Source organism: Quercus suber, unplaced genomic scaffold (genome assembly GCF_002906115.3).
Source record: "Quercus suber isolate HL8 unplaced genomic scaffold, Cork oak 2.0 scaffold_472, whole genome shotgun sequence".
NCBI lineage: Eukaryota > Viridiplantae > Streptophyta > Magnoliopsida > Fagales > Fagaceae > Quercus > Quercus suber.
This window is the reverse complement of record NW_027069923.1, coordinates 87,414-98,741: the sequence shown is the minus strand read 5'-3', so window position 1 is coordinate 98,741 and position 11,328 is coordinate 87,414. Positions and strand designations below refer to the sequence as shown.

The window sequence follows — 11,328 nt, the reverse complement described above, 5'->3', positions numbered from 1 at the left end:
TTGCAAACATTCAAAATAAATAATCATCATTATCAGCAATTTCAGTGATGAATGTTTATTTTAGATTCCTGTTACTCAAGCTTTGCATAAAATGATACAGAATATGCATGATTCTTTTCCCGTTAACATTAATATCTTACACACAGCCTCTACCTATCAAAAAAATATCTTACACACAGCCTCAGAAATTTGCAAATAGATTACCCAAATTTGTTAACAAGTACTCACGGGCTGAGACACGTATGTCCATAATGTACAACACACTCAGCATCAGCGTGCAATGCTCCAACCTCATCTACGCAGCAACTACCGAATGTTGTGTCTGCCATCACAAATAATCTAACATCTTTGTTGTTGTCTCCACTGTTTTCAGTGCTGCATTTTCTCAGCAACCGAAGTTTTTCACGCAGAGCTCTCACCACTCGCGTCGAATCCTTCAATAACTCATCTGGAAACTGAAATTCAAACAAAATGCAGTTGGATTTTGACTAATAAGCATTGAAATTCAGTCCTAAACCTCTCTCTTTTATCACAGTAAGAAATTTAGGAATAGAATTTGAACGTAATTTCTGAATGAAAAATTGAAGAAATTAACTGAAACTAGTAAATTAAACACATTGAAAATTCACTGATACAGTTACAGAAATGTTTTCTTTTCCTCTTCTTCAGTTTCTCAGCAAACAACCAGAGAAAGAAGAAACAGAATTTCAATAATCTCTTCGAAATCAACTGAAGCAAGTAAACTAATCACATTTAAATTTCACTGACACATTAACCTTTTATTCCTTTTCCATCATTTTCTCAGGAAACAAACAGAGAATAAGGAAATAAAAATTTCCAAAATCTCTCCAGAAACTTTGAAGAAAGCAACCGAAACTAGCAAACTAATCAAACTTAAATTCTCACAAACATACACTAACTTTCTATTTTCTTTTCCTTCAGTTTCTCAGCAACCAATCAGAGAATAAAGACACCGAATTTCTGCAATCTCTCTAAAAGCTTCTGTTATTTTTTTTTTTTTCCTTTTGTTCAGTAAATTGTTTCCAATTCCATTAACACAAAAGAAAATTATATTTTCCTTTTGGCTTTCTCGGAAACCAAACAGATGATTAAAAAACGAGAGATAATTTCTAGGGTTTTAGGAAGTTTCATTTTTTTTTTTTTTTTTTTGGGGGGTGGTTTGTTCAGCGTTACCTGTAAAGCGACTCTGCTGAAGTTGCGGGAGTAGATGAAATCGGCAGTGGGGGCAATTTCGTAATTAGACTCCAAGTCCATGGCCGAAAATCAAGTTGAGCTAGCTGCTGCCTCTGCTAGGAGAGAATTGTATCTAATGTATATATGCAGAGGATGAACATGGCGCCAGGAGAGATTGATTCGCTTGGGCTTCCGGTTCTCGGCCCAAACTTTTGGGCCCTCTTTGTTCTTTTTTTACAGGGTATTTGGTATAAAATAGAAGCCCAAAATTTAAATTTAAATACAAGATAAAAGAGTGAGAGGTTCAATGTTTTCAATTTTACCATATTTGTTTTACGGTAAAATATTTTCAGTGAACCAAATCGTAAAATATTTTACACTTCAAATTTTGGGAAAACTCTCCCTCTCGTCTATCTCTCCAAAAAAATCCAGCCACCCTCTCAGATTTCTCTCCAAAAAACCCAGCCACCTCCGGTACCCTCTCCCGCCAATCTCCGGCTCCAAGGTCCAAGGCACCACCGGCCAGCTCCAGCTTCCGCCGGCGCCGCCCAACGCCGGCAAAACCAGGTACTTTTCTGCCTTTTTAGATTAGATTTCTCCTTTTCTTTTTCGTTTTTCTTAGGATCGATTTCTACTCCTTGCTAGAAAAACTACTCAAAGTTTCAGGTTTTATTTTTGATGAATCATAATTTTTTACACATATTTGATTTCTTATCATTTTTCATACGGGTTTTTTTGGTGTTGATTTGGTTGTGTGAGATTTATTTATTTTTTGTGATGATTTTGCCACTGGTTGTTTGATATGAGTTAGGGTTTATGATTTTCAGATCTGGGTTTTGTTTTGGGGGGGTTTTATTTATGTGTGGTTGCAGAAAATTTTCACAGATTGTGGTTTCGGTGATTTGTCCCTTACCTTCTATAAAAGCAGTAGGAGGAAACCTTTATGGAGGTGCTTGTACCTGGAATGGAATGCCTTTGCCAAGCAACAATTATATTGAGTTGAATTCTCTGCTGGTTCATGGTCTGGTTTAATATAATCTTTAGATTGATGAGAGAGAGAAAGATTAAAGCGGCAAGTCAGAGTAATAGAGAGATGGTAAGGAAATCATATGATACCCTGAGCAGTCAATTCTCAATAATCTATCTATACCACATACAGTCAGGTACCTTGGAGGTTCATTGGACCAAATAGTCTTATTGAATTGAGTAGGGGCCAAAAGACTAGTTTTGGGGTACAATTGTGCATAATTCTTCTCTGACCAGCCCATTGCTACAGCATCAGTTGAGCTGAACTATTCATTTTTTAAAGTATAGAATTTTATCCAGCCAACTCCAATTTCTTATTGTTATTCCACTCAAATAAAAAATGTGGCTAGAATTATGATGATGCAAGGATCCAACAGTTAATGCTCATTTTGTGGTCATTGTTTTGATTGTATGAATATATATATATATATATATATTCATTGAAAGGTTAATTAGTGATATGCTTAATATAATTGTGTGCTTTTCTCCTTGTTTTGATCAATTGCTTATTGCACAAAATTCTGTGCACTAACTAATTACACATTTCCTCTACCCAGCTTTCTACAACAAAAGAAGTTTACAAGATGATTTACAAACTTCAGCTTTTTAACCATCGGTGATGTCTCAATACAATTTATCATAGTATCCCTTAAACGATCATGATCAATGTTATTCATTATTTTGAGCTTGTATAAGTAGATTCAACCTTTTTAGCCATTGGTGATGTCTCAGTACAATTTTAAATTTTTACCAGTTTTTTAATTTCCATTTTACATTGTGTCAAACGCTAGAAAATATTTTTCACAACATTTTTATATACACTGCCAAACACTGTAAAATAAAAATGATATTTTAACCATAAATATTACATATTAAAAACAAACAAAGAAAAAAAAAAGATTCTACAATTCTAATATTTTGGAATTTTGGAAGAAGAAGTTAAACCCATTCCTTTATAAAAAACACACTCGTTCTTAAAAGGAAAATAACATAAATAAATAATACACATTCAAATATTATAAATAATTGAAATGATATATTTCCTCCAAAATTAGTTTTAAAATAAATAAATTTTTAAATATCTCTCTATTTCACATGTGCGACTTGTAAGCCATCCACCCTTATTCTCTAGAGTAGGCAAGAGCTATTCATTAAGGGTGAAAGTTCAGTTATTCAATTAAGGCATTGTCACTTCGGTCTCTACCATTTTCTTCCATAAATAGGTACTTCAAGAGACATTGTAACGTATAGATTGAAACGAAAAAAACTGAAAGATAAATAACAAAGACATACATACATACACACATACACAAACACACACACACACACACACATATATATATATATATATATATATTTTCAGTGTTATAAATAATATAACATGGTGAATAACCACTAAAAAGGAAATAATTCATATATAATCTTAACTTCAAATATTTTTTTCTTGTCTCTATATTTCTTTTAGGGTAGATTTCATTCTTCTACTTGGACTAATACCAAGCAGGCTTAGGGCATTTCAAAACTGACCAATTTGATCCTTAAGAGAGAGAAGAAAACTAACTAATGGGCCTAATAATGTTTATTGTTTATGGACTAAGTTGGGTTTAAGGACCAAATATGTCAATTTTAAAATATTTAAAACCCAGTTGGCATTAATCCAAACCTCACAACAAGCTAATGAATTTCAATTAACTTGACTAATAAAGTTTCTGATAGTTCAATAAAAGATTTAGAGTTTAATTTTCACTTATTCTAAAAATCGATCCGTGTTTTAGTCTGATGATAAAAAACTATCATCAAGCACAGATATTATAAATTGAAACTCTCCTCCTAAAAAAATAAAAATAAATAAAATAAAATAAAAAAATAAAATAAAAAAGCTAATGAAAGTTACCATTTATTTTATTTTATAACATAAATAAATAAATGATATGATTTATTGAGCTATTTGAGCTTATATCAAAGATCTAGAGCTTTCTAGAAACCCCATATTAAAAGGACAGCGAAAGCCCAAACCCAAACCCAAGAGTAAAAAACAGGTCAGGCGATGCCGGCCTGTTCATCTACCTAATCCCCCGTCTCTGTCTTTCCTCTCGTTATCTCCTCTTCTTCTCCTTCTGCCTCTGCACCTCACTGTCTTCGGGAAATCCAACGTCCCAGAACATACGGTCAGTTCACGCTTCTCTCTCTCTCTCTCTCACGCATACTTTACATATATTTTTACATATCTGTGTGCGCGCCCTTATATAGACAATATCTAGGATATCATATGTAAGTTCACAAATTTCTGGGTTTTCAGTTTCAGTCTTCTTTTGGTTGTTAGCTCAGTTTTGGGTCTTTTGGAAATCAATTCCCTTGTGAACCAAAAATATAACAGAATACCTAATCCACCAAAACCAGAACAAAAGTGACAACAATCAAGCCTTAGTTCCAAAATTTTGGGTTCGGCTATGGACCCTCAATAGACTAGTCAGGGTCGGCCACTAACCCAGCAAAACTAGAGTAAAACAAAAAATCCCAGAAACTGCATTTGCAAGTGTGAACTCAATACATAAGTAGTTAAAACTCAAAAGGTAAAAGCAATCTGGAATCAATGCATATTCATGTTCGTAACAACCCCATTTCTCCTTTTCAAATAAATAAACAAAGTTGGTATTAAACATGACAAGAAGTACAATTGAAAAAAAAAAATTACACTTTTCTTTTTATAACCAAAAGGGTCCTAAAGTATTAGCAAATTACTAATTCAAAGAAAAAAAAAAAAAAAATTTTCCCCTTTAGTGTTAACATATGATATCCTACATATGTTCAAAACTCACCTTCTAAGTTTCACTATTTTTATTTCAGTACTCTAAGTTTGCCTTCTTTCATTTCAGTCATTTGCCATCCACTCCGCTGTTGCCATAACTACATCATTTTGCCCAAAAAAGTCCAGAAATTATTAAAAAAAAAAAAAAAAAAAAAAAAAAACCCTTACACGGTAACACCATCCCAGTAAAAAAGAAAACCCACCCCCTAAAATCCCAACCTAGCCCGACTGAGAGACCGAGATTGAGAGTGATAAGCTACTTTGATGAACAAATAGATCAATAATATTGGCTAAACTAAATACAGGGTTCTGTTATATTTTTGGTTCACAAGGGAATTGATTTCCAAAAGACCCAAAACTGAGCTAACAACCAAAAGAAGACTGAAACTGAAAACCCAGAAATTTGTGAACTTACATATGATATCCTAGATATTGTCTATATAAGGGCGCGCACACAGATATGTAAAAATATATGTAAANGCAGATTACTGCCTACCAGCCTAAAATATGTGTCAGACATATACCACATTCATATCGCCTCCCTTCTAATCCATGTATTTTACCCACCCTTCCTAAGCGTGTCCCTAGGACTTCCTTGAGCACAAATGTAAATGCATCACGTCACCAACAATGTGTGCCCGTCTCAAAGTACCAGCAAAGCATGCCTGTCTGCTTATTTGGCGGTAAAGGGAAAACAGGAGGTGAAAATGGGGTAAGAGTTCTTGTTATATTTCAATTCATTGGTGCTCATTACTGGACTATGTTAAGGTTAAATTTCCAAGTGGTTAGAAAAATCTATCCAAGTTGCTGATAAAGACTTTGATGTGCACTCAAATGGCTTTAATCCATTTCTCTAAATCACCTGCAAATTCTCTTTAAAATGCTGTGCTAAAGTAATTAGTTATGTCATTATGGTGCATTTCGTGTTGTGTCAATCAGTTTTTTTTTTGTTTTGTTTTGGGCTGATCTTTTGTTCTCCTTGGGATATCATAAGGAAGTCCTGTTTAAAATAGGTCTCATGCATAAAGAAATTTATTTTATTATTATTAATATCCAGTGAATATCAGTCAGAACTTTCACTCCTGGTATACATTAAACCATATTTTATTACTTTTATTCTTATTGATGCAATAACTTCTGCCGTTGTCACTTATCAAAAAAAAAAACTTCTGCTGTTGTCACTTGTCCAAACCTTATTTTTTTAATAAAAAAATTCCCTATTTTATTTGTCCCCTTAACATTTCTTTGAGAGGGCTTCTCCTCGCATTTAAGATGAAGCTTCAATTATTAATATATTATCTTTCTACTTATAAAAAATTAATTGATATTACTTACTGTATATTTCATTATATTGTTTTCATTGTTATATTATTTTTCCAAAGCAAAGTTCAAGAAAATATTTTGCTGCCAGAATTGGTGAAGGGCATTTGTCAAGGATGCATTATCATGCTCCGGTATTGTTAGAGTCATTGGCCCTGTTATGCAATCAGAGTGAATGAGGGAGGATGAGATGCTCACTGATATCTTCATTAGAGGATTGTATCTCATAATATTTTGATCCGGAAAACTGCATTCACTTGACTAAACTTCTCAAATGCCTGTAGGGTTCCCCATGGAATGCTTTTCAGAATATTTTGGGAAGGTTTAAGGGAAAGTCCGTGGAAGATGTGTTACGGCAGCAGATTGAGAAGAAAGAATTCTTTGATGATGGTGGCAAAGGCAAAAAGCCTCCATCAGGTGGTGGGGGCGGTAATAGTGGGGATGGTTCTGGTGAGGATGAAGACCTTGCTGGAATCATTGATGAAACTGTGCAAGTGATTTTGGCAACTATTGGCTTTATTTTTATGGTATTAACCTCTCTCTCAAATGTTGCATGTTCTGCAAATGTTGCAAGATGGTATCCAATTTTTTGGTATTTTTACGTAATCAGGGTTTTATGAATTAGACATGTGAGAGCCTTTTGGTATTTGTGGTCTGACTGTAAACATGCGGAAATTGTCTTTGATTATGAGGCACTGCAAGAAAGTGATAAAAAGTAGCAATAGCAAATATAGGCTTGTTTAGCCAGAGAGGGATGGCATTGAAATGTTAATGCTAGCAAATCAAACGAGGATGAGTACAGAGGGAACTTTTAGACCATAGAGGGCCATGGTTCCTTGATTTTTTTTTTTTTTTTTTTTTTTAGAAAAAATTGACCACTATATATATATATATATATGAAAGTTTGGACTCAAATAATTCATATTCACCCCCAAAATTGGAAATTAGCTATTATAAATAAAATGTGGATCTAAAGCATCTTTTTATTAAAAAAAAAAAAAAAAAGTCACTTGATCCGTATGTGTTTTGCATCGCAATTCACTTTTTGTTGTTTAGAGTTCAAAGTTAAGAGCTTGAGACAGGAGAGTAGAGGGTAAGAGGAGGAAGGAGATGAGAGTGGATGAGAATTGTTATCCCTTCTATTTGTTTGAATGTATTAAATTAAGTAGGAAAAAAAGGATATATTATATATATAATATATATATATATATATATATATATTCTCGTCTCTTTTGTTTGGATGTTTAAAAATTAGGGTAAATTCTATTAATATACTTTGAAGTTTGGGTTAATACTAACCAAGTTCAAACATTTTAAATTAGTCAATTTAGTTCCTAAAAAAATTTTAATCCCTAAACTGTTGGCATTCGTTAGTCTTTTTCTTTTTTTTTTTTTTTTTTTCTCTTCTTTTAAATATTTAATATAATGACTCTTTGCTCTCTCTCTCTCTCTCTCTCTCTCTCTCTCTCTCTCCCCTTNTCCTCCCCCCCCCCCCCCCCCCTCCCAACCCCCACCCCAAAAAAAAAAAAAATCTAATGTCAAAACTCAATAATATTGTTCACTGCAGCATGATAACATTAGCTACAAAGTACTTATCAAAAAACAATTCTTGAAGAAAAATACTAGATAACCTAAAGAATTACAACTTGTCAAAAATTAATAAAAATTAACTAGAAAGGATAACTAAATAGTATGAGTTACTATTTTGTGCTTGGTATACTACTTAAATGTTGGCCCAGAGTATGTGGAGGGTCAAATTTTAATGCAACCTATATTATTGCACACATTGCTACCTGAAAAATGAAGAGTATTACAATGTCCAAAATAAATCTGATTAATTATATTATTGTTGTTCTAGTGATGTTTTAATGTGTTACCGTTCCAAAAAAAAAAGTGATTTTTTAACGTGTTTTCAACTTTGAAGGGATCTAGTTTGTGCTAGTTGTATGCGAGTGCCAGTGATTAACAATTTTAGCTCATTGGTTTCATTGCAGTATGTTTACATAATCAGTGGTGAGGAGATGGCTCGGCTAGCAAAGGACTACATCAAGTATTTATTTGGAGGAAGTCAGAGCGCTCGTTTAAAGCGTGCCATGTACAAGTGGGAAGGTTCTACAAGAAGCTGACCGAGAAAAAGGTAGTTGATCCCTTTTGGTTGGAAAAGGCAATTATCAACACCCCAACTTGGTGGGATAGTCCGGAAAAGTACCGACGTCTCTATAAGTCTTACGTAGAATCAAATTCTGGTAAGCAATAATGAGTTCAGTTGTATCATACTGCCTGGCCTACCTCCAGAATGTTGCATGTTCTGCAAACTCTCTCTCTCTCTCTCTCTCTCTCCCCTTTTGACCTCTCTACTCTTCTTTTCCTTGAGGCCTCTCTTTCTCTAACTTGTCCCAATCTCCTCTCTCTAACTCACCCTTTTCATTTATCTCTTTCTTCTCTCTGGCAACAGCAGTGGTGCATGGATTTGGTGGTCTGGGTTGGTTGTGGATCGTGGTTATGGTGGTTATTGGTTGCCGGTGATGGGTTTTTGTTTGTTGTGGGTTTTTTGGTAGTGGTGGATTCCGATTTGTGGTAGGTTTGTTATGGGTTTGAGTTTTTTTATTTGGGTTTTTGTGGTCGGTGGTTGTTTAAGGTGGTGGTGGTGGGGGGTCCAATTTGGGGTGGATTTGAAATGGAGGTGGATATGTATTTCGATCTAGGGTGGATTTGCAATGAGATGCTTGTGGGTTACAAAGTGGTGATTGGAATATTTGGATTTAGGTTTTATTTATATGGGTTTGGTTGCCGGTGGTGGTCACTGGGTTTTATGGCCAGGTGGTTGCTAGGTTTAGTGGCCGGTGATGGTGGTGGTGGGTTCCAATATGAAATGGATTTGCAGCGGGGGTGGTTTTGGGTTTTGATGTGGTGTGAGTTTTTTATGCGTTGAAGGATTTGGATATTGTTGAGGAAGATTTGGCTAGGTTTTGGTATGGGTAGTAAAATTGTGTTGTGGCTGTTGTTGTAGTTAATTTGAGTGGTTGTGGCTAATTTGAGTAGAGAGAGAGAAAGAGCGAGGGAGGAGTGAAGAGAGAAGAGTAACAGAGAGGGACAAAGAAAATGGAGAAACTAACAGAGGTTAACGTTGTTTAGTGGTGTTTAAGGACTAAATAGTCTTTGCGGACCAAATTGGTCAATTTTGGAATGTCCTACACCTAGTTGGTATTTACCCAAACCTCATGGTATGTAAGTGGAATTTACCCTAAAAATTAAGTAGGGGGAGGGAGAAGGGAGAGAAGTAGTTGTATAAATTGATAATTATAACTTTTATTTACTAAATTTAAAGAAATAGATAAACATTGACATCTTAAGGGTAAAGTCGATCTTTTAAATATTTTTAATATAAGTGGAAATCTTCCAAAGAATCCAAACTCCTCCAATTTGGAGAAATTAAAAAAAGCAGAGGTTAGGAATGGTCAGATACCCCCCTCTCTTCCTCTTGATGTTTTTAATATAAGTGGAACTCTTCCAAAGAATAATTAAAAAGGGGGGCGGGGGGGTGGTTTGGAAGGGTAAGATGCCCCTTCCTCTTGGAAAACATTGTTGTAAGATTGGCTGGCTCTGCTTAAATGATTTTTGGGTGCTTTTTATTTTGTTATGTGAGTTTTTTTTGGGCAAAACTAAATGCTTTTTTAGTAAGAAGAATATTAGACATATAATGATAATATATATAAGTCCAATTTCATGGTTCACGCTATTTCTTTTATAGAATGGTTGTAGTTTAACTTATTCTTCCAATTTTCTTATGTAATCAATTTAAGATACAAACATTTTTAGTCGTAGATATTGTCGAAACTAAGTTTTGCAACAAAACTAAAAATAAAATTTTAATAGATTTTTTGTTTGTGCACATTAAGAAAAATTGCAGTAACATTTAGTATAGAACCAATCATGGATGATTTTCTCCATTTAAAAGAACATCGAGCTCCATATTGATAGATCATAATGGATTAAGTAAAAACTGCATTAAGAAATTTTCATAAATGATTGATCTCATGCAGAACAAAAATCAAGCCTATTGTCGTTGATCGGTAAAGCCAAAAAAAAAACCATGACAAAAAGCAAATTTGCCACTCAGCTATTATAGCAAACCCAAAAATCTATAAAAGAAAGTGAGGGTTTAAAACTTTAAATAGTGACATCCTAGGGTCACTGCATGAGGTCATGGGCTGGAATGTTTAAGCAATTGGGACAAAAATCATACAAAGATGGTGCCACTGTGCCACGTAGCACAATGGACTCTCTTAATTTACCTGTGCAATGGAAAATATGGACGACAGTGCACATGGACTATGAGTCTATGATTATGGACTTTTAATTCAACAATTGATTATTCTTAGCGATTATTGACATGCGCATTAATTAATTGGATTTCCAAATAAATTAATCATAGCATATTAGAAGAAAAACTCAAAAAATAAAATAAAATAATTTGACAAAATGAAGGGCTAATTTGACAAAAATTGACAAAATCGTGAAGCAACATATGGGTCCATTTGGATACTGCTTATTTTGCTGAAAACTGAAAATTAAAAACTAAAAACATTGTAACAATATAATTTTTAAATGTGTAAATAGTGTCGTAGAACCTATTTTTAATGAAAATTTTGTTAAAAAAAGAGATTTGTGAGTCCTGTGAACAATGCACGGGACTCGTTGGAAAGCAATGAAACACGCTTCTCAATAAAAAAAGAAAGGCTACACTATAGCTGTGGGTCCCACATATGAAAATGCCAAATGCCAAAATGCAAGAATAGAAACGCTAATCAAATGGCTATTAAAGGTATGTTTGGATACCGTTGATTTTGCAGAAAACTAAAAATACTGTAACGAAATAATTTTTAAATATGTAAATAGTACCATGAGACCCATTTTTAATGAAAGTTTTGTTAAAAAAAAAAAATTAAAAGTCCCGTAAACAGTGCATGGAACCTACC

The 11,328-nt window shown here is 34.0% G+C and overlaps 1 protein-coding gene, 1 long non-coding RNA gene and 1 other non-coding gene across 4 annotated transcripts in view; 2 read left to right on the top strand and 1 right to left on the bottom strand.

The window, feature by feature from the left end:
- Positions 1-1,342, bottom strand: part of LOC112000228 (uncharacterized) — a 10,453-nt gene extending 9,111 nt beyond the window's left edge. The window contains 2 exon segments of the mRNA XM_065762771.1: positions 141-455; positions 1,195-1,342. Coding sequence (XP_065618843.1) covers positions 141-455; positions 1,195-1,275 — 396 coding nt within the window. The 5' untranslated portion in view covers positions 1,276-1,342.
- A 164-nt stretch (positions 1,343-1,506) lies between these two features.
- On the top strand, positions 1,507-2,537 carry LOC112031498 (uncharacterized). Of its 2 annotated transcripts, none has more exons than XR_010624703.1 (2): positions 1,507-1,761; positions 2,067-2,537. It is a non-coding gene; the product is annotated as an uncharacterized LOC112031498 (long non-coding RNA). The 2 variants fall into 2 exon arrangements; XR_010624704.1 differs by having other exon boundaries at positions 2,022-2,537.
- Positions 2,538-5,565: 3,028 nt separating this feature from the next.
- On the top strand, positions 5,566-8,659 carry LOC112034400 (uncharacterized). Its single transcript, XR_010624701.1, has 3 exons — positions 5,566-5,741; positions 6,634-6,876; positions 8,344-8,659. It is a non-coding gene; the product is annotated as an uncharacterized LOC112034400 (transcript).
- Positions 8,660-11,328: the final 2,669 nt, after the last annotated feature.